This window comes from Notechis scutatus, chromosome 1, assembly GCF_049901735.1.
Source record: "Notechis scutatus isolate UNSWTSFEM ecotype Mainland chromosome 1, rNotScu1.2, whole genome shotgun sequence".
NCBI lineage: Eukaryota > Metazoa > Chordata > Lepidosauria > Squamata > Elapidae > Notechis > Notechis scutatus.
This window is the reverse complement of record NC_142009.1, coordinates 214,893,372-214,917,605: the sequence shown is the minus strand read 5'-3', so window position 1 is coordinate 214,917,605 and position 24,234 is coordinate 214,893,372. Positions and strand designations below refer to the sequence as shown.

General features: G+C 40.2%; 1 protein-coding gene across 1 annotated transcript in view; it reads left to right on the top strand.

The window, feature by feature from the left end:
- Positions 1–24,234, top strand: part of LOC113410741 (glycerol-3-phosphate dehydrogenase 1-like protein) — a 31,585-nt gene that overhangs the window by 4,558 nt on the left and 2,793 nt on the right. The window contains exons 2-7 of the mRNA XM_087950182.1: positions 6,167–6,344; positions 10,142–10,282; positions 13,094–13,232; positions 15,349–15,461; positions 22,525–22,758; positions 23,870–23,976. Of these exons, the coding sequence (XP_087806308.1) occupies positions 6,167–6,344; positions 10,142–10,282; positions 13,094–13,232; positions 15,349–15,461; positions 22,525–22,758; positions 23,870–23,976 (912 nt within the window). The remainder of the gene's footprint in view (positions 1–6,166; positions 6,345–10,141; positions 10,283–13,093; positions 13,233–15,348; positions 15,462–22,524; positions 22,759–23,869; positions 23,977–24,234) is intronic.

Genomic DNA, 24,234 nt, shown 5'->3' with positions numbered 1-24,234 from the left:
TAGCTTGATGACTTTGGGCCGGTCACTTTTCTTTGGTCTAAACTAGGGGTGTCAAACTCACAGCCTGTGGCCCATGTGCTGGCCCCGTGCCCGCCCGGATTAGCAAAGAGGGGAAAAGTCCCGATATCTCATGTGACACTGCCGTGATGACGCGAGTTTGATACCCCTGGTCTAAACTGAGAAGTCATTACTACGATGGAACCAGCATAGTAGATTACAGTCCAAAACCTTCAGTTGATCCTACAGTGGGTCAACTCAGGCTGATATTAATCATATACAGCAAAGTGGGTATTTTGTGAGTTGCATCAGGCCTGACTGGCATCTAGATAATTCATCATCTCTGGTAATGAATTAGTTAAAAATGAATCTGGTTTTGAGTTTAATAGCTAATATTTATACTTTGCCTAAGGATTACATGATTGGCAGAACTACTAGATCCAGCCAGCAGCTGTTTCTGAATATGAAATAGCTAAACTAGTATAAAGATCATGAACTCTGCACATTGTACCTCTTTAGCAAGAAAGCAGCTATTGAGAAACACGTGCCAGGTCTCCTTGGGCAAGAGAGGCTTCTCCCTGCCCCACCAATCTCTTTTTTGAAAAGATTACTCAGCTATGCACTCTAACAATTTCGTTGGTTTCAGAGATACGGTTCTGATGACAAGACATAATAAATAGATGCACAGCGCTTGAAGTTTACTTTGTCTTCCTCAATTCCAGAAACTCAGTGTCCTTCTATCTCCCTTACCCAGAAGGGCATGATCCCATGGAGCTCACCCCATGAACCCTATCAGCATTTGTAAGGTCACACTCCTCCCATTTCTGGGAGACTTTGACCAACAGTCTTTTTGTATGAAAGTGGTTTCAGGTTACATGTATCAACCTTGTTATCCTGATCAACCAGGGATAAGAGAGTTCCCTTTGGTTTTTGAATGCCAAAAAGGAATAATAAGAAACAAAGGATTACAGTTAGTCCTTGACTTACGGCCACAATTGAACCTAACTGAAAGTTGTTAAGTGAATTTTGCTCCCTTTTTTACAGTTTTTCTTGCCACAGTTGTTAAGCGACGCTGCAATTGTTAAATTAGTGACATGGTTGTTAAGTGAATCCGGCTTCCCCATTGACTTTGCTTCTCGTAACGCCTCCAAAGCGGATCACATGACCCGGGGACACTGCAACTGCCCTAGATATGAACCAATGGCAAGCATCCAAATTCTGATCACGTGACCAAGGGGATGCTGCAATAAGTGAGAAAAATGGTCACACGTCACTTTTTTCAGTGATGTGAACTTCGAACAGTCACTAAATGAACTGTTGTAATCTGAGGACTACCTATATTGTAGTAACAGCGCAATGAAAATTATGTTGCTTCATTTGAAAGCTGTTTCTCCCTCACAAAAGAAATCCTGCATTTTTTGAAGAAGAGGTTACAAATTTTACCTATTGCAAGTGATAGAGCTTTGATAATGACACTACAAATATGCTTGGGTAAGAAATCCTTGAATCTGCCCAGTTTCATTTGAGACATAACAGCCTTTGTTGAGAAACAGTTACTGCTATTGGAAAGAACTAGATCAGGAGATTAACTTTTGAAAGCCAAAAGTTAGAGATATATTATGAACTAACTGGGTACAGAGGTCTTTTCAAATATGGTCAGAAAAGACAAGATGGCAGCCATAACAGTACAATCAAATCTTAACCTGTTTTTATGCCCAGAATTCCTCAAAGATACTGTGGCTGCCATCTTGATTTTTTTTGACAATACACTGTGGACACCCATGGCAAGATACCTCTTAATCAAGAAATATACTAAATTTAACTGAAGGAAAAACTAGTTTGTTCCCTAAATGATTTATTTTTAAATAGGAGAATTGTCTTAGAATAGCGAGGAATGCAATAATCAAGGCAGATTTTTTTTTTCTTTCTCTCTGATAATCATTGGAGCTGGTTGCCTGAAATTCAGGGTCATTTTTTCCACGGAGTGCATACAATGAGTTAAAATATAAAAAAAGAAATTGGGCAAATTTTTGGAGAGATCCATTTCTTACTTCATTAATTCCTCCTCTGTTATCATTGTGCAAGTTGGGGAAATTCAGTCTAACACTGAGAAGTATCCATCTATAAGATGCTTCCCCCCCCCTTCATTGGTTTTGCATCATCATCATCATCCCCAATTACTATGCTCCAGAATTCCCGATTCCTGGATTGCCTTTTCATTATTGTCATATGTATAGATGTTTCTTCTCAGAGGAGGACAACTTGAAACATAATGGGATTAGACTTATCCAGTTAAATCAGCACTGAGTATCTAAAGCCACATATATGTAAAGCAGTGATGGGTGTCAATTTGAAGAGGGGGGAAAAAGTAAGAGGGAGAAAGTTATTTCCTTGCCAAGTTTCTGTTGGCATCAGTGTCTAGTTTATAAGATGTGCTGATGAGAAACAGAATGTACAAGGGACATATAGACGAGAGAAGTGTTAAATTCCTGGCTTGAATGCTTTGAGAATAACGCCAAAGAAGCTATTCAGATGTTCTGCAAACTTTGCACCCCCTTATATTAATTAAAGCAACCCATCTTCCTTTTCACAGAAACCTGGTGGAAAGGTGTGGGGGGGGGGCTCTTAGATTCACATAATTTTAATGATGGAAACTTTCAGGATTGTCATCCTGGATAGTCCTGGCTGAGATGCCACAGGATCCCTCCAGGAGTTGTCCCTAAATCAAGGATTTGCAATAAAGTCGGAGATGCTTACAAACACCACAATATTAAGTATAATTAATTCAATGTATTTAAATACACTCAATGAAATCAAAAGAAGGTTTCTGCTCTGGCTTCCTCTACTTCTTGATTTAATCCCTCACATTTTTCCAAGCAGTTCTTCCTGTGCTAACAGATAAATAAATATTAAAGCATTTGCATCAAAAGTGGTATAAAGAAAAAAAATATTTACAGAAGTTACCTCTATTAAATCTTAATCCAGATGGAAGCTTGATTCTAAAACTGCATTTTTTTTAAAAAAAGATCTACTTTGGATGTCTTGGGGGGGGGACCCTCAAAGGATATGTTTAAAATCACAAAGTTGAAAATCCTTCCCCATTTCTGTCTCAGGCTGTTATTTATTAGAGCTATGCCTTATATTTTCTCCAGGAGAAAAAAGTAGCTTACATGGCATTTCTTCTACAGTAATTTGCTTGGCAACATCATTTGCAGATTGGAACCTGTAATCAAAGTGACAACGCTAGGGTTGCATTATTGCAATTCAAACTTTACCCCTTTGGTACATGCATCTGATGACATAATGCACCAGCCAAATATTTGTGTGACTGTTACTCGAGGTTCTTCGATGGCTCAGTTAAGACATTCCAAGAAATAAATGTAAAGATAATCTGGTTCTCAGCCCCGAAGGCATAAATGGCCTGAACATTTTATCACCAGATTATAATGCTAATAAGCACAAATCATGGGTTTTCTTCCAAAATCCAGTTAACTGAAGATGCTCTGCTACCTTTTGAATGTGGAGAGTTCTATGACTTATGGCTATTGATTGGTTGAAGAGAACAAATTTTATGTTTCTTTTATGTCCGCTGCAAAGTCAGCCTAAAGAATTCAAGTTCATCAGGCAACCTAAAATTCAGGCTGGTTTCTAAGGTCAGGGAAAGACTCAAACAGAAGTCCTCAATCCTTTTTGGGTTGGTGGGTGCATTTGGCATTTTGGCTGGGACTTTTGTTGTTGTTTTTTAACGTTAAAAAAAATAAATGGGTCAACCCTTTGAGACAGGTCAAGAAAGAGGCATAGCAAGGATTCCATACAATTGTATTGTAGGATACACAAGTAGTCCTCGTCATACGAAACCCCTGGTCTTGAAAAAGGACAAGAATTTTGATGAATGGAGACAACCTCTCTTGTAAACCCTGAGACCAGATAGTCCAACAGTAAGATAGATTAGACTAGAAGATTAGGGGCCACATCCTCAATATTAAATCTTTATAATGGAATTTAGATTCTACAGCAAAGCTGGCTGAGGAATTCTGGGAGTTGAAGCAGAGGTGCTATTCAGCAGGTTCTGACCAGTTCTGGAGAACCGGTAGCGGAAATTTTGAGTAGTTCGGAGAACCGGCAAATACCACCTCTGACTGGAGATTTTATAGTATCCTTCCCCTGCCACACCCACCAAGCCACGCCCACAGAACTGGTAGTAAAAAAAATTTGAATCCCACCACTGCGTTGAAATCCACAAGTCTTAAAGTTGCCAAGGTTGGAGACCTCTGGTTTAGAACATCTCTGTTTCAAAGTAGGGAGTGATATCATTCATTTAATAAGTCCTCCTCCTCCTCAATGTTCTCTAGATCAGAAGGTGAGGCATGACCTTGGAGTTGGTCCCTCTCAGTTCAATAGAGTTGTCCGCCTTGTTTTAATAGATAAAGCAAGTTATCATATATGTTACAAAGTTCAATTGGTAGGTTACAACTAATTAACAAATTGCTCAATTTGTTACATTGCTCAATCTGGCAGAGAGACAAAAGAAAGAGATCTAACTCTGATAAATTTGCCTTTCCTTAGCTGAACTTTGCAGTATATGTCCTGAATTCTTCCTATCTGCTTTGCCCCCTTAAAGTATTAACCACATAAAATACACGATTATCTACATTTTCTAAAATAAACTTTTATGAGTCACCAAAAAAAAACCCCAGCTTTAAAGACATGTGAAATGTATACAATATTAGCTTTCTATAACAGCAATTATTCTTCTCAGTTTTTTGTGATAGTTTTCTTGGTAAATTTGTTAAGCTTCATATAGCAATTCCATCAGTTGGTATTGTTTTATTCCTTCTTTAACATATACACCTGTAAAGCATGTGAATATTAGTTCACCTAAAAGTTATTGAATAAATCATGCAAAATTTTCCAATTGAGTTTGGCTCAAAGTGATTCTTGGTATGATCTACTATAGTACAGCAGACATGAGCAGCACTGCACACCAGAACAACTAGACACAAGGACAGTTTTTCCCCGAAAGCCATCACTCTGCTAAACAAATAATTCCCTCAACACTGTCCAACTATTTACAAAGTCTGCACTACTATTACTATTAATCTTCTCATTGCTCCTTATCGCCCATCCCCTCCCACTTGTGACTGTATGACTGTAACTTTGTCACTTGTATCCTTACGATCTATATGGACTGTTTCCTAGAATGATTTGATTGCTTATTGTACCCTATGACTATCATTAAGCGTTTCTACGTTATGATTCTTGATGAATGTATCTTTTCTTTTATGTATACTGAGAGTATTTGCACCAAGACAAATTCCTTGTGTGTCCAACCACACTTGGCCAATAAAGAATTCTATTCTGTTCTGTTCTGTTCTATTCGCAATGGAAAATTAGAATTAGAATTAGAAAACTGGACAAACAGAGTTGATAGTCTAGAGCAGCGCCCCCAAATCTTTTGGGCACCAAGGACCTGTTTTTCCATGGACCAGAGGGGGTGTGATTTTGTGTGCTGCCTGCATCCTGCAGATGGCATTTTGTTTATTTGCACAGCCTGGTTACTGGCATGCCGCAGCCCAGTGCTGGTCCACAGACTGGGGTTTGGAGACCTCTAGTCTATAGTATAGATGCTTTATAGAAAACGTTAATGAATAGAAGCTTGGGTCTCCTTCATAATTATTTATTTATTTAATTATTAAATTGCTATGTTGCCCATCTCATTATGCAAAGTGACTCTACATTCATAAAAACTGAGTAACAATAAGGTTTCTTAGAATCCTAGAGCTAGAGGGAGCAATTAAGGACATAGAATGCAAAACCTGCTCAATGCAAAATTGAAATTCAAACATTCCAAGGGTAATTTCTAAGCCTTCCTTCTTTCTTTCTTCTTTCCTTCCTTCCTTCCTGAGATGCTTGGGATATTTAGAAGTGTAAAGAAAAAGGTTGAGATTGTAACTTTTGTTTATTCTAATGCGCTGAAAAAAGTTGGAAAACACTACTTTTTCTTTCTTTTTTCTTTCTTTTCTATTTTGAAAGTACATCATATTGTTGGAGTTGCATATATATACTTTTTCTTTTATTTAATGCAGTCAATTAACTTGTAAGAAAGTATGCTTTTTCTATGAACCATATAAATAGTTGCAATTTGACATTTCTCTCTCTCTTTTTTAAGGGGATCTGCCATTGCAAAAATCTTAGGCCAAAATACCAAAAGCTCCAACCGGTTTGACCCAGTTGTCAAGATGTGGGTATTTGAAGAACTAATCAATGGTCGAAAACTCACCGAGATCATTAACCAAGAACATGAAAATGTGAAATATCTCCCAGGGCATAAAATACCTCCAAACGTGGTAAGTGACAGCAAAACATAACAGAATGGTTTCAGATTCAAATTATATTCCAGTTAAGTTCAAAGAAAGTAGAACAAATAAGTAACTTAGGCAAGAACAAATTACAGCTCCCAAATTCATAATGTGACATTGAAACATACAGGATATAGATGAGATGTGGTCCATGGGGCCAATTGACTTAACTTGATTGCCAGAATTTTTTTAAAAATTCCAAGCAGAGTGTGCCATATAAAATAAAATAGCACTTTAATTATTCATTGTTGTCATAATGTATGTTCAGTTGCAGCATCCTGCATCTGATCTCTTATCAGCATGTTATTTTATCTCATTACTTTAAACAATTTACAGTATATAGCTACCCATTTCACAATAGTCAGGGGTATCAAACTCGATTTCATTGAGGGCCACATCAGAGTTGTTTTTGACCTTGAGGGGGCAGCGCATGGCCAGCTCGACATTGCTCATGTTGGGGGCACCTGTGGTGGCTCGGGCAGGGCTGGGGGGAATCCATTAACCTTCCTTTCCTCGCATTATAATCTATCTTCCTTCCTTCCTTCCTTCCTTCCTTCCTTCCTTCCTTCCTACCTACCTACCTACCTACCTACCTTCTTCTTTCCCCTCTTTCCTTCTTTTTCCTTCCCCTCTTTCCTTCTTTTTCCTTCCTTGCTCTCTTCCCATCTTTTTCTTTGTCTTTCCTCTTTCCCTTTCTCCTTACTTGTCCCTTCTTGGATGCTCAAATGCCAAAGGGGAAACATTTCCCAATGCCTCTTTGCCTTGTGATCAAATGTCACTTTTGTTTGTTTTGCTAGCACTCTGTCAGCAAAAACAGAGCTGGGAAGGGCTGTGTGTGGCTCTCCCAAGCTCCATTTTTGCTAGCAGGGGCACCATGGGCCAGTCCTTCGCTCTTTCTAGGGCAGCCCCACAGCCCAGATCTAAGCAACCCATGGGTCGGATCCAGACCATGGGCCTTGAGTTTGACCCCCCTGCTCTAAGCAGTGCATATTAAAATCAAAAACACCATCATATTCTCTTTGCTTACAGCCACCTGTTTACTGGCCATTTGAAGTTACAGCGGCATTGGAAAAAAGTGATTTATAGCTGGTCCTTGCACTCATAAGCATTGAGTATTCCCATAGTCACATGATGAAAAATTGGGAGCTTGGCAATTGGCATATGTATTTGTGATGGTTGCCATGTCCCAGGGTCACAGGATTGCCATTCGTGACCTTCCCAGCTGGCTTCCAACAAGCAAAGTCAGCAGGGGAAGTTGGATTTGCTGAACAACGTGTGATGCACTTAACGACGGCAGTGATTCACTTAACAACCGTGCAAAAATCATAAAATCAGGTACAACTCACGTAACAATTCCTTTGCTTAACAGTGGAAATACTGGCCCAGTTGTGGTCATAAGTCAAGGACTACCTGTACCTATAAAAATTAACATTGCAAAAAGAAATGATATAAGTGTGAGATCCCTCCCCAAAAAAACCCCACTTCATTTTTAATTCCAAATGTGGAATGAAAGACATAACCAGACTCATTTAACCTGCCCCCCACCCCAAATTGGGGAATTGGCAATTAATGGCCAAAAAACAGGCCTGTTTTCTGCTGGGAAGAAAGAACCAAGATAAAGCACCGTAACTTATATGCCATGCACATGATGCCCCATCGGGACATAGGCACATACTAGAATAGAATAGGAATAGGAATAGAATAGAATAAAGTAGAATAGGAATAGAAGAATAGAATAGAATAGGAATAGGAATAGAATAGAATAAAGTAGAATAGGAATAGAAGAATAGAATAGAATAGGAATAGAATAATAGAGTTGGAAGGGACCTTGGAGGTCTTCTAGTCAAACCCCCTGCCTAGGCAGGAAACCCTACACCACTTCAGATAAATGGTTATCCAACATCTTTTTTAAAACTTCCAGAGTTGGAGCATTCACAACTTCTGGAGGCAAGTTGTTCTGTCAGGAAATGTCTCCTTAGTTCTAAGTTGCTTCTCTCCTTGACTAGTTTCCACCCATTGCTTCTTGTCCTTCCCTCAGGTGCTTGGGAGAATAGTTTGACTCCCTCTTCTTTGTGGCAGCCCCTGAGATATCGAAACACTGCTATCATTTCTCCTCTAGTCCTTCTTTTCATTAGACTAGACATACCCAGTTCTTGCAACCGTTCTTCATATTGTAAAGAGGTGCAGTAATACCACTCCAGGGCAAGGCCTATGTTCCTTTCTCCCATTTTGTTGCAGACCGCATTGCACATAACAGAACACTAGACCAAAGTGTTTCAAGCCATTTTCTTTGGTGAAATTTAAATTTGCCTGTCCTTAAAGAATTCTGTACTGGTAGCCCTTTGACCTATGACCACAATTGAGCCCAAAATTTATGTTGCTCAGTGTGACAGTTGTTAAGCGAATCAGTGCAGTTATAGTAACACAGTTGTTAAGTGAATCTCGCTTCCCCACTGACTTTGCTTGTCAGAAGGTCGCAAAAGGTGATCGATCACCGGGCACTGCAACTGTCCATAAATGTGAACCAGTTGCCAAGCATCCAAATCTTGATCACGTGACCACGGGGATGCTGCAATGAAAAACAGCCCTAAGTCACTTTTTTCAGTGCCGCTGTAACTTCAAGCAGTCACTAAATGAAGCGTTGCAAATTGAGGACTACCTGTATTGTCAATGTAAAGCTGTGCAGTTTTTCTCTCTGAGTTAACTGCGAGAGAAGCCCTTCCTTCTTTGTGGCAGGAATAGAATTCTGTATGGAATGTTCTCAAAGTACCATATGTGGTCCAAGCCTCTTGTTTTGTTAAGGAACCTGAGTCACCTATTACAATTGCTGTAGGAACCCCTGGTGTTATGTGTACAAACTGCATGCTTTTAAACACCCATGTGCAAATATCGCAATAAAGATAAGTACATGTGATGTTTAGATTGTGCCAAGCATATGTTCCGGCTGCCTGCATTTTTCACTTTTGCACAAACTGTTGGGCAAACAAATATTTACGGCTTGTTCTATGTTCTCTGCGCTTGATTGTTTTGTTGTGGTAAACATCTCCCAGGGGTGCTTTCCTCATTCAGTATTCAGTAGGAGAATGCTGTAATTGTTGTGGCTCGGAGGTTTGAGCCTGCTTTGTCAGAGGTTGGGGACTTGGACAATGAGGAAGAGAAGGATTTGGCTCTGAGGTTTGAGCCTGCTTTGCTAGAGGACGAAGACTTGGACGGTGAGGAAGGGGAGGATGTGGCTCTGAGGTTTGAGCCTGCTTTGTTAGAGGATTTGGAATTGCCTTCCTCCCCAGGACTTTCCTCCTCGGCAGGACCTTCCTCCCTGATTGTGCCTCAGGTGTCGGCAGATAATCAGGAGAGTGTATCAGAGCCCCTGACTGAGGATCAAGCTGAGGAATGCTGGCTTGATGCGAGGCAACGGCGCAGGCAAAAGTGTAAGTTGCAACGTAGAAAGAAAGGACAAATCAGAGACTGAGCTGAGGGACTGACACGCCCCACAGGGAATAAAAGTGGGTGTGTTCGCTCTGAGAACTTGTTCGGGACAACATGTTAATTTGTGAGAGAAGCTTCGAAAGATTCTGTGTGTGTGGCGATAGCTTGTGATTTATGTTCTTGCTTTATTATCGGACTTGGCAGACAGCTTGTGTGAGACTGCCAAGAACTTTTCCGGCTCAAGGAATTTAACCCTGTCATTACTGGACTTGTTTGTTTGTTTATATTCATTTGGAAATTTGGACTTCTCACATCGTTGGCACAGGTGAGACATAACATGTAATCTTTTTTCCTCTCAGGTTGCTGTACCAGAAGTGGTAGAAGCAGCAGAGGAAGCTGATATTTTAATATTTGTCGTACCTCATCAGTTTATTCCCAAAATTTGCGAGCAACTTACTGGTCACATAAAAGCAGGAGCAATTGGGATTTCACTGATCAAGGTAAGGAATGGCGTTTTCTTCTTTCAGTGGGAAAGGTATTTTAATAATGGTCCTTATTTGACATGCATTTTAAAATATCAGTATAATTTTGTTATTTTATTGTTAACCCCCTTAAATGCTACTTCTGGGAGAAAGCTGGAGTATACAGTGATTAAAAAATAGTTAAATAAATACACATACCCATTTTAAGAACTGATGCAAACGCATGAAGAATTGCTCAGTTTACATACTGCATTAAGCCATAGTTGATGTAACCATGGTTTATGGAACAAATCACATTTGACTGAGCTTATGGTTTATCCAAAGTATATACGGTTTAAAAATCACAATGGCTAAGTCCATAGAGTATTCTAATCTAGAAGCCATAAAAATTACATTCTGCTTTAACTCCATGTGTGAAATTAATCTGTTTTAGTAAAAATTGTACAGATTTGTACAATCAGATTTGTACAAATTTGGCATTCTGTACAACCTTTTTTTTTTAAAGCATTATTGTAGAGGAATACTTTTAAGAAAGGAAGATACCATACTTTGCAATAGGAATCTTAAAAACTATGTTTATTCCCCTTTATTCATTTTAAAACTCAACTTCGGTTCACAGTCTCATAAGCAATTTGTTTGCTGAATACTGAATTATAGATCAGTGGTTCATATGTATTTCAGAATTGAAGTAACAATTGGCTTCAAGTGACTTTTCCAGGCTGGTTTAAATTTAAGATTAAAAAAAACAACTGAGTGGTGAGTCAGTCAGCAGATCACGCAGACCTTGATCAAAGGTCACTTCTCCTCTCTCTGGTTTTCACTCTTACTCAGTGTACATATATACAATTTCTGTTTTTGTGAAGACCTTTCACCTACTTCCAGAAAACATAATGAGGCAAACATGATTAAATTAGCAGCGTACATAGGATTATATGTTGCCATGGAGGTATTGGTTGACATATGAGGTCGGATTAATTAGCTGCTAAATGGAATATTCCACTATGCAAAGAATTTATGCCTCTGCTAAAAAAATGTTAAAGAAGCTCTCCTATTGAGTGTTAAGAGAGGGATTTGGCATTATCTTCCTCCAAGGTAGTTTTTAATTTTCTCAGCCCAGCCAACAGCCTGGCATTCCCATGTGGTTTCTCCTTCAAGGACACATCAAGATTAGCCTCATTTTGCTTCCCAGATCATCCAAAATCAGCCTGGTGTTACCCACCAACCAATGACAGCTTTGATTGTAAAAATATCTCCTCTATAATTCAGAGCCATTATTTTGCATTTCTGTGTTTGTGTATATCTTACGTTATACTGGTAGCCCTCAACTTAGAACCATTCATTTAGTGACCTTGTGATGTTACAACGGTACTGAAAAAAGTGACCTCATTTTTCACACTTACAACTGTTCCAGCATTTCCATAGTCACGGGATCAGAATTTGGTTGCTTGGCAACTGGCATGTATTTATGACAGTTATACTGTCCTGGAGTCATGTAATCACCGTTTGTAACCTTCCCAGCTGGCTTTCAGCAAGCAAAGTCAAGGGGGGGGGAACCAGGTTTGCTTAATGACTGCATGATTCACTTAACAACTGCAGTGATTCATTTAACAACTATGGCAAAAAAAAAGCTCACAAAATGGGGCTAAACTCACTTAACTGCTTAGCAATGGAAATGTTGGACTCAATTGTGGTCAAAAGTCAAGAACTACCTGTACGCCTTTTAAAAATGTGTTTAAAAGCAAGTTTTTTTTGTTTTGATTTTGTAAAAATGTTCTTTATTGTTTTTATCGTGATTATACTTTTGGAATTGTAAGCCCCCCAGAGTCATTAATTGAGGTGGGTGTTTATAGAAATTGAATGAATAAATAAATGAACATTAGAAAATCAGAACCTAACAACTGAACTGAATGAGAAAATACAATGTACCATCATGTCAGACATGCTCAGCTGACTTTCTTAACATCAGGTTTGCAATTTGCATATGCGGTACTCATTTAGGCTACCCTTACTATTTGTGATGGAGTATGTACCTGGAGAAGCAGTGGAGGGAAGTCTTGGCAGCACAGAGCTTTTCCACAGAGATGGCAATATATAGAAATAGCAAAAACATTTAAGCTTATATACTGCCCCATAGCATTTTTTTTTTTTTTTTTTGCATATTGCCCCAAACAATCAGGGTATTCATTTTACCAACCTTGGAAGGATGGAAGACTGAGTCAAACTCCAGGTTGTGGGCAGAGTTTGCCTACAGTACTGCACTTTGACCACTGTAGCACCATTCCACCGAAAAGCCCAAATTTAAGAGACTGTGCAGTGCCAAACTGGATGGGGAGGGAGGAAGAGGTTCACGGGAGCCACACCCTGTAACCTCTCAGGATATATCTATTAGGGTTGAAGGTTATGGCTTGAGTTGGCAAGATTCTGTTCATTGGGTATAAGCAAATAAAGATAGGCCTCAATTGGATTTTGCTGTGTCATCACTGAGCTTGAGCCTAACACTATATAATCCAATGCAAACAACTCCTGCACTGCTACTACAAGTTATGGCCTCGAACCCAGGAAACACAGATACTACAGCTTGAATGGACTGGTCATCTCTCATGATTTTAAATAAAACTGAAATGAAATGCTGACAGACAGCTCCCATGGAGGAAGAAAGGGAAAAAAACCAGTTTGTTGCATCACTGGTTCTCAGGTAAAAAGGTCATCCCTATGTCTTCCTTGGCCCAATTTTCAGAGAAAACAACCAGTTCCATAAACCACTGTAATCTATTGCAGCACAGTTCAACTTGCATTTGCTTTGACCCCTCTTTCTTTTCTGCTAAGTAGGGTATAGACGAAGGCCCTGAAGGACTGAAACTCATCACCGACATCATCCGAGAGAAACTGAAGATAGATATGAGCGTGCTCATGGGTGCCAACATTGCCAATGAAGTGGCAAATGAAATGTTCTGTGAAACTACCATCGGTAATTGACTCATAAATTATTGGTCTTTCACGCTAGGGAAATAAATCCACTACTAGCAGATGGAGTCAGCCAGTTTTGTTTTTAAAACCGATCATATCTTGGATAATAGTCGTAGATTTTTAGCAGCCAAGACTTCGTGTCCTCTTATTCTTTGTATGCTATTGCAGCATTTCTCACATTCTCTCATTCATCTTTTAAATTTGCACCCTTATTTTTTTTTGCTCAGAAAGCCCAAGGTAGTGGATGTGGTTCCTTCCTACACTTTATAAACCCCCAGCCTGGTTGGGAGGCAGTAATTGGTCAATGTCACTAGATAAAATTCATGGCTGAATGGTCCTGAGTAATATCTGGCACTCTTAAATTAACTGTGGTTTGTTTAAATCTTAGTTTATTCAACCCATTTTTCATGAACAATGGGAGGCACCGAATGACAAACTAAATAGCTTATTTATGAAGCCAATCTGTGTATTGTAGTGATGCAGCTAGTCCATACTGCAGATCCAGATTTTCCTCACCATCCCTGTATTTGCAGTGGCACACTGAACTAGTTTTAATCTTGCTCTCCCACCAAACAGCAACTACTGTAAAAACTGGCCAGTCTCTTTTATTTCCTTCTAGGACAGGGGTCCCCAACCACCGGTCCGCGGACCGGTACCGGTCCGCGGAACAACTCCTACCGGTCCGCGGCTTGCTGGGCGCCGCCATCTTTTTTCATGAAAAAGTGCTTCCGGTGAGCTTTTCCGGTAGAAAGCTCACCGAAGCACGTTTCATCAAAAAGATGGCGGCGCCAGCGCCCGGTGAGCTTTTCCGGTAGAAACTCACGGAAGCACGTTTCATCAAAAAAGATGGCGGCGCCAGCGCTTCGGTGAGCTTTTCCGGTAGAAAGCTATTTCTACCCGGAAAAGCTCACCGAGATGCCGCCATCTTTTGATGAAACGTGCTTCCGTGAGGTCACCGAAGCACTTTTTCATCAAAAAGATGGCGGCGCCCAGGTGATGCCGGTACCAGGCTGCGGCGCCCAGCTGATGCCGGTACCGGGCCGCGGCGTCAAAAAGGTTGGGGATCACTGTTCTAGGAGATACAATCAAGTTGAAGTTCTTTTTTTTCTGCAAATGCAGGAAGTTTATCCTTCAGGAAGCCTAGTCCTCATGTTCTCACTATGATACTTTCAGTAAATATGTCCATGCCTCCCCTCCCCACGCCCCCTTCCCCCAGGAAGGCTGCCATAAGACACCACACAGGGGCTGTTATTAGAAGGAGAAGAAAAAAAGTTCATATATTGCTCGAAATACAGGTAGTCCTCCACTTACAACCCGCAATTGAGCCCAAACTTTATGTTGGTAAGTGAGACGTTTAAGTGAGTTTTGCCCCATTTTACGACTTTTCTCATCACATTTGTTAAGTGAATCACTGCAGTTGTTAAATTAGTGACACGGTTCTTAAGTGAATCTGGTTTCCTCACTGCTTGTCAGAGGGTCGCAAAAGGAGATCACATGACCCCAGGACACTGTAACTGTCATAAACATGAGTCAGTTGCCAAGAATCTGAATATTGATCATGTGACCTTGGGGATGCTGCAACGGTCGTAAGTGTGAAAAATGGTCATAAGTCCCCGTTTTCAGTGCTGTTGTAACTTCGAATGGTCAGTAAATGAAGCGTTGTAAATCGAGGACTGCCTGTAGAGTCTTTTCAGGAAGCTTGAGATAAAATCAATGCAATCAGAAGGAAAACATGCATGTTTTTTAAAAGAATCATAATTAGTATCCTTCATTATTCCATGATATAATTATTATTATTTATTTTTTTATATTAATATTTCACCACAGTTCAATTGACTTTGTGCCATTTTACAATTAAGAATATAATATAATCTTGTTTTTTTTCTCAGAAAGTCTATTTCTATTTCACATTTTATTTCACTGCCTGTTGACCAACTTGGAAAATTTCACTTGATAGCTCATTTTCACAGGGAAATTGTCTTTGTTTTAAATGTTTTCTGTATATTTTTGACACAAAGATACATATATTTAAAAGAAAAATCATACAGGAAATAATTCTATCCTGTCAAATGTTTTCTTCTATTGTCGGTTAAAATCTCCTGTGATTCTTTTCTTAGGTTCTAAAAATGCTAAAAATGGGAAGATCTTCAAAGAATTAATGCAAACCTCAAATTTCAGAATTACTGTGGTGGATGACTGTGACACCGTGGAACTCTGTGGTGCCTTAAAGGTTTGTTATTCCAAGGAAGTAGTTGTGTTCATACAATATATTAAACTATACTATGCTTAATTGTAACTTACCAATTAAATACTTAACGAGCTATGTTATGTCCCACCTTCTAAAATAAACAGTTAAGGCTGAAAGCAGCAGTCCTTGTAAAGAAAGGCAACAAACAGGAAAATGTTATGTCCCACCTTTTAAAGTAAACAGATAAGGCTGAAAGCAACAGTCCTTGTAAAGAAAGGCAGCAAACAGAAATTTTCACAGATAGCTCCAATAAGTAAAAGTTCCAACGAACTAAATCCAAGACTCAACAAGATTCTTCAGATCAAAATCCTTCACAAAATAATTCCAATAAGTAGAAGTTCCAACTAATTAAATCCAAATCCCAACAAGATATTTCAGATCAAAATCCTCCAAACTGTGCTCTTCAGTTCTCCTTGTAAATAGACACTTTGTTCCGGACAAAGTGCAAAGTCATATCTCTCCCTTTATAGAGTAACTAATTAGTCTAATTGCTGGTCTGCTCTCCTACTGTATCCTCGTTGGTTCCTCCTTGTCAGGAGACGTCTTGTCCTGACATCTACCCAGCATATCATCCAAATTATCATCTTCTTCACCTGAAGATATCATTGGTTCCTCATTATCACCCGCTCCCGGCTGACCACCTAATTGAAGGGGTGGAGGAGTTTGAAGGTTCAAGCCGATCTTGCAAATCAAATGCATTCATCTCCTCCTCATCGTTAGAACTTGCTGATTCATATAAGTCCTCCCGCTGGAGCTGTCATTCAAAAACCTGTAGCAGATGCCGGAATCACAACACTATCCCTCACCGCAGGGCCCTTCCCCCGGGTCTGGCGATCCGGATGCGGTTTCAAGGGAAGCGTGCATGAAAGTCTCGAAGCAGATCCGAAGCATGAAGTGTAGACGCATCCGTCCAGGAACAAACCTCCGAGTCATCTACCCTCCTCCTGACCAAATACTGGAAGCGACCTTTGAGCCAACGGGAATCAAGGACGTCGACCACCATATTGTCAACAGCAGGCTCCTCAGAAGGCAATGATAACGGACCCGGTTCAGCAGAATCACGTAATCGACAAACAGAAGAATCAGGAATCAAAAGAGATCGATGAAAGACGGGTGAATACGCATGGATCGTGGCAAAGTGAGGCGGTATGCCACGGGATTAATAACTGCCTCAATCGGGAACGGACCAATAAACCGATGATCAAGTTTTCTAATAGGGCGATCGACCTTCAGATGTTTTGTAGATAGCCACACTTTATCACCCACAACTAACGGAGGTGTATCTCGACGGGACCGATCTGCAAACCGCTTATAATCTTCTTTGCCTTGTTCAATTGTTGTATCAGTAGACGGCGAACTGCGTGTAGTTCTTCCAAAAACTCTCGGGTCTCAGGAACCGGGAATCCATCATAGTTAATGGGAAGAAACGCGGATGATAACCCATATTTGCAAAAAATGGCGTGACACGGGTGGAGGTATGCTGCGAGTTGTTAAACGCGAATTCTGCTAACGGGAGGTATTTCACCCAATCCGTTTTGTCGCAAATTAACAAAACATCTCAAATATTGAGTAAGAATCCCAATCACCTTCTCCGTCCCGCCATCAGTTTCCGGATGGTGCGCTGACGCTAAACATACTTTCACTTGCAAAGCCGCCATTAACTGTTTCCAAAATTCTGCCGTAAACTGGACCCCACGATCAGAAACCACTCTATCAGGCAGTCCATGTAGACGGAAGATATGTTGCAAAAATAACTGAGCCAGAAAAGGGACGATGGTATTTCCGACAGGGAATGAAATGGGCCATTTTAGTCAACATATCCACTACCACAAGCACTGTTGTGAACCCGATGAAGACGGTAAATGTGTCAGAAAGTCCATAGAGATCGCTCCCCATGGTCTACTTGGAGTCGGCAAGGGTTGCAAAAGTCCAGGAGGTGCACCGGATGCTGCTTTCGCTTGCCTACATTGAACGCAAGAAGCGACGAAGAAGACACATCATGACGAACTCGAGGCCACCAAAAAGTCCGAGTGACCAAATGCAAGGTCTTGTGTAATCCAAAATGACCAGCGGCTGGGTTATCATGACATTGTGTCATGATGAGAGCCCTCAACGGTCTGGTAGGCACATATAATAAACCCGATATCGAAGCAGATCGCCTTCAAAAGACCATGGAGAAGTTGGGCCAATGTCCTCCGCCTCTGCTGCGTCCACGCATCCAAACGTTGCGCCTCGTAGTTGGGCCCGTAAATCTACCGGTTCCTGCAGTACGGCTAGAGATTCCGGTGGTAACACTGTCCGTAAAGGAAGAGGATCTTCGGCACAAGTATACTCCGGTTTCCGAGATAATGCATCCGCCCTCCGGTTCTGACCACTTGGAACGTAAGTAACCGAGAAATTAAATCTGGCAAAAATAACGACCAACGAATCTGCCTTTGATTCAATTTCCTAGCGTGGTCAAATGTTCCAGGTTCCTATGATCTGTCCGAACCTCCACCTTGTGTCGAGCTCCCTCCCAAATGATGTCTCCAAGTCTCAAAAGCAACCTTAATAGCTAACAACTCTTTTTCCCAAATGGTATAGTTGCGCTCCAAGCTGTAAGCTTCCTAGAATAATAAGCGCAAGGAAACAAAAGAGCGCCATCCTCCGAAGCTTGTAACAGCACTGCTCCGATAGCGACATTAGAAGCATCTGTCTCGACCACAAATGGGCGATCCGGATCAGGATGCTTCAATATGGGTTCAGTTATAAATGCTTTTTCAAAGTGTCAAAAGCCTGTTGTTGTGGAGGCCCCCACACAAATGGAACCTTCTTACAAAGAAGCTGGGTTATGGGATCCATTATCTTCGCAAAACCTGGAATGAAAGTCCGATAATAGTTGGCAAATCCTAAAAGTCGTTGCACATCTTTAACCCGACGAGGAGCTTCCCAACTACACAACGCCTCAACCTTTTTGGGGTCCATAGCAATGCCCACAGGAGAAATAATGTGTCCCAAGAATTCGATAGACGACTGAAAAAAAGAAACATTTTTCTAATTTAGCATAAAGTTTATGTTCCCGAAGACGCTGAAGCACTTGACGCACCTGCTGAAGATGTTGCTCTTTAGATTTTGAATAAATCAAAATGTCGTCCAAATATATGACAACAAACTTATCCAACATGTCTCAAAGATATCGCTCATTAAATGTTGAAATACAGCAGGAGCGTTGGTCAAACCAAATGGCATAACGGTGTACTCGAAATGACCATAACGAGTGCCAAAAGCCGTCTTCCACTCGCCTCCTCACGCATCCGAACCAAATTGTAAGCTCCACGTAAGTCAAGTTTCGTGGAAAATTGTAGCTTCTCGTAACCGCTCCAACAATTCGGAGATGAGCGGTAAAGGATAGCTATTTCTCACAGTGATCGCATTTAAGCGTCTATAGTCACAACAAAGACGAAGTTCTCCCGACTTCTTCTTGACAAAGAGAACGGGTGCTGAAAGAGGGGATGACGAAGGTCGAATAAATCCCCGAGCTAGATCTTTATTCAAAAATTCTCGAAGTGCAACTAGTTCAGGCTCAGACAAAGAATACAACCTCCTTTGGTAATGGAGCGTCCGGTATCAAATCCACGGGACAGTCGTAAACACGATGTGGTGGTAATTGATCTGCCTCCTGTTCACTGAAAACATCGGGAAACCGACAGCTCGGAAGGAATCGAGGCAGCAGAAGCGACAATATGTTGGCCTGCGCAGACATGTCTCAGGTGGTCCACACATTGCAGGCTTGGAAAAGAAACAGCGTTCTGCACCCAAGCCACCAACGGATCGTGTAGACGCAGCCAGGATACTCCGAGCACCAAAGGAAGATGGAGGTTCAAGTGATATAAAAACTTATCGCTCCTCGTGATCCCCAATACGCATACGCAGTGGTTGGGTGGCAAAGCGAATAGGTCCCGACTTGAGTTCGCGCCATCTACGGTTTCCACCTGCATGGGGGATTCACAGGCACTAAAGGAACTTTGAAATGTTTTACAAAATCATAATCCATAAAGCTAGTCGTAGCCCCTGAATCCACCAGTGCCACGGCAGGGATTCCTCCTTCCGAGATTGCAAGAATATGCGAGTGTCCAAAAGTAAATGTCGAGGAGGGCCAGAATTAACTTCAGCAATTTGAGATGAAAGTGAATACTGTGCCCGACCTAGGGTTTCCCTGAGGTCGGGCCTACCCGCTTCCGACGGACCAGCAATGGGTTTTGATACAGGTCCACGAGTCCCCTTCCGAGTGCAAGAATTTGCAAAATGTCCCGAACCCCCGCAATAAAGGCACAAACCTTCCTGAAATCTTCTCGATCGCTCCTGAACTGTTAAACGAGGGCGGAGTGCGCCTATCTCCATCGGCTCCTCTGCTGGAATTCTGGATTGGAAAACCCTCATAGACGGGGTGCGTGAACGAGGAAACACAGGTGGCTCTGCAACGGTCCGTTTACACCCACGATGTTGTAGGCGAGCTTCAATACGTAAGCATTGAGTAATCAATGTGTCCAAAGTTGAAGCACGCTCTGCATGAATTAGTTCATCCTTGATAATGTCGGACAAACCCTCTTGGAATGCTGCCATGTGAGCTGGTTCATTCCAGGTGGAGTCCATACACAACAAGCGAAATTCTGCAACGTATTCTTGCAATGAGTGTTTACCTTGAATAATATCCCTCAATTTTCTGTCCACAGTTTGAGATTTAATTGGATTCTCAAACATAACGTTCATCTGTTGAATAAACCCCTGAAATCGTCCAGTAATGGACTATCTTGTACTGATAAGGGAGTAGCCCATTTGGCAGCCTGCCCGGTTAACAAACTAATAATAAAGCCAATTTTAACTCGATCGGTTGGAAAATCCTCCGGCCTCACAGAAAAATACAATTGGCACTGACCCAAAAATGTTGAAAACATGTCCGTTTGCCCAGAAAATTTATCTGGCATAGCTATCAGAATTTTTCTCACAGGGGGTGCAGGGGGAACTCCAGCTGCAGCTGAAACAGTTTGAGAATTGGCAACTAACGATAATAATTGTGTTACCTGATTTTGAAGGGATACGTTGCTCTGAAGTAATTGATTTATTTGCATCTGTTGCTGCTCCACCAATTGTTGCATTTGAGTTGAATCCATCGTTGCAAAGATGGTCTGTTGGGTCCGAACAAAAATGTTATGTCCCACCTTCTAAAATAAACAGTTAAGGCTGAAAGCAGCAGTCCTTGTAAAGAAAGGCAACAAACAGGAAAATGTTATGTCCCACCTTTTAAAGTAAACAGATAAGGCTGAAAGCAACAGTCCTTGTAAAGAAAGGCAGCAAACAGAAATTTTCACAGATAGCTCCAATAAGTAAAAGTTCCAACGAACTAAATCCAAGACTCAACAAGATTCTTCAGATCAAAATCCTTCACAAAATAATTCCAATAAGTAGAAGTTCCAACGAATTAAATCCAAATCCCAACAAGATATTTCAGATCAAAATCCTCCAAACTGTGCTCTTCAGTTCTCCTTGTAAATAGACACTTTGTTCGGACAAAGTGCAAAGTCATATCTCTCCCTTTATAGAGTAACTAATTAGTCTAATTGCTGGTCTGCTCTCCTACTGTATTCTCGTTGGTTCCTCCTTGTCAGGAGACGTCTTGTCCTGACATCTACCCAGCAATCATCCAAATTATCATCTTCTTCACCTGAAGATATCATTGGTTCCTCATTATCACCCGTTCCCGGCTGACCACCTAATTGAAGGGTGGAGGAGTTTGAAGGTTCAAGCCGATCTTGCAAATCAAATGCATTCATCTCCTCCTCATCGTTAGAACTTGCTGATTCATATAAGTCCTCTCGCTGGAGCTGTCATTCAAAAAACCTGTAGCAGATGCCGAATCACAACAGAGCTAGATGTATGCTAAACATGAAACCATCAGGTGTGATTTACCTATCTTACTGGCTATGTTCACATAACACTCTGAGCTATAAACAAAGTTATCATGTTTTAATATTTGTGTGAATCCCTCCATGGTTAGGCCAAATGCAGGTCTGCATACTGAGTTTGCTGCTTAGTTGAGTCATAAAAGTTTTACATACTGATTTTTAATTGAGATTATCACCAATAAATAAAACAGTATATCTTTACATTCTAAGTACTAGATTGTGGGGGGGGTGTTTTTTTTTGGTTTTTTTTTTTTTTTTTTTTTTTTTTTGTTGTTGGGTTTTTTTTTTTTTTGGGTTTTTTTTTTTTTTTTTTTTTTTTTTTTTTTTTTTTTTTTTTTTTTTTTTTTTTGTGGGGGGGTGTTGTATTTTTTTTTATTTTAAAAGAGGGGCCCCAAAAAATTTTCCTTGTATTAATTAATTAAATACACCTATGAGGTCTGTCTCAGGTCTGTAGCTCTAATAGCAACTAAAGCTGTTCAACTATAGTTACTAATTGGGTATCCAAAGTTTGTTCATTCGTTCGTTCATTCTTTTTTTCTTTCTCTCTCTCTCTCTCTTTCTTATAAGGATCATTTTTCATGATATTCTGCTTTAGCATCTTAACCTCTTAATTCTGGCTAATGAAGGTGAAGCAGAAGTCCATTATTTTTGTTTTCCTTTGTCCTATATAATCTTCTAAAACAGAATTATTACTACATCTGAACCATTATATCATTAGGACTAATTACAGTCACTAAATAGAACAGTTTAAGGCTTAAACTTTAAGCTGTAGTGTGTTCAGGCATAGTTTCAGTCAGTTTTTGCTAGTTGGGTTTTTATGTATTAAACTATAAAGCATAATTAACATCTGGATTAGCCTGGCAGCCTGGTGGGTGGTATCAAAGTGGTAGTTATGGGTCTTGTGTGGGAGAGCCCAAGATTTGAGGGGTCCTTGGTGGTCTCTGAGTTTGGTTGTTTTCCTCCAGACATTCCATTATCCAACTAAGTAACATCATCAGTGCTAGTAAGGGTTTGGTCTCAGTTATTAGAACCCAAGATTATCTGATGTTTTTAACTCATGATTTCTTTTTTTCCTTCTTCCTCATTTTTCCATTGGATGTTAGAACATTGTGGCTGTTGGAGCTGGCTTCTGTGATGGGCTGGGCTTTGGGGACAATACCAAGGCAGCTGTGATTCGCCTGGGCCTGATGGAAATGATTGCCTTTGCTAAAATCTTCTGCAAGGGCACAGTCTCCATAAATACATTTCTGGAAAGCTGTGGGGTTGCAGATCTGATTACCACATGCTATGGGGGACGTAACAGGAAGGTGGCTGAAGCATTTGCACGTGGAGGAAAAGTAAGGACATGTTTTGCTATATTCCCTGCATGAGGAAGAGAAGTTGGCTGCATTTTAAAGATAAAACTACATAGCTTAGTAGAGCACAATTTTGGGGAAGTAGCCAGACATGCTGTTGGTTGATGGGGGCAGGGTCAGTGTGTTTTTGAAGTTGATTTGACATGTCTGATAATATCCTGTATATATTATTATAACTCTCGTGTCTGTAACGTTTAACTGAACAAAATAGCATATCATAGGACAAAACATTTTCAAACAAGGTACCTCAAGTGGGCTAACTTACAGAAAGCACCCCAAATCTGGGAGCCATGACTCCCATGGAATTGACATTTGGCAAATTTTATAAACAATTTTATGACCTAAAATGATCATAAAACACTTAATGACCTAATAAAAATCTCATAAACAATTTCCTGTGGTCAATATCTGATGTTTGACTTGGCTACACAGTTCAACATGAGCTACTTTCAAGGCAGATATATTTGTGAATATTTCCCTGAATTTTTAAGGGATATATTAATTTTTAATTAAGAAGTTTTCAAGTACAGGTAGCCTCCACAATCCTGTGATTTCTTGAAAGTAAGCCCTTACAATTAAAAAAAGAAACCCTCATCTTTATAAGTTTGAATTGAGACTGCTTCCCCACATTGCAAACACAGGGAGAATGCATCTGCCTCTAAAGCAGATTCCCCATTATTCACTTACAGCACTTCCTAGAGTCATCCAATTATTTCTGAATCCATATTTCAAAAATGAAGATGGGTTTTATTTTGTTTTCAATGAAGATTGAGTACTGTTAGAAGCTACAGTAGGACCCTGAGGGTAAATCGATTTTGTGAACCCAGCCAACTGGTTCATTCAATGGTTAAAGTGTGAATGCATGTATAATGTCACATGTAGCTTAGCTCTAAATTATATTATTATTATAATACATTTCATAATTTTAAAACCATTAAACTCAAGTTTAGAAATGGCTCCAAAATCCTGTTTATTTAGTTTGTACTGTATTGGAAAGTTAGAGCTTTAAAATATTCAGATTTTTTCATCAGCTTATATAGAATTTAATGCCATTTCATTCATTCTAAAACAAGCAACTCGTACTTTATTTTAGACAATTGAACAGTTGGAAAAAGAAATGTTGAATGGACAGAAGCTACAAGGACCTCAAACATCAGCTGAAGTCTATAAGATCCTGAAGCAGAAGAATTTGGTTGACAAGTAAGTAGGGTTTTTTTTAGATACTAAATACACCTATGAGCAGCCGTGGGTCATTCAGAACATTTCAACCAATAATCCAGTGAGTTTTGTTATTTTTGTTGGCTGCAAAAATCCAGAGCAATATTTTCACTAGATAATAGTGAAGAATCAGATCTCTTTTTCTCTCTCTTTGGTGCTCTCTAGTGGTCAGAATTTTTGCAACCCAGTTTTGCTAATGCTAATTTTGGGCCTGATATTATTAATTAATCTAAAATTTCA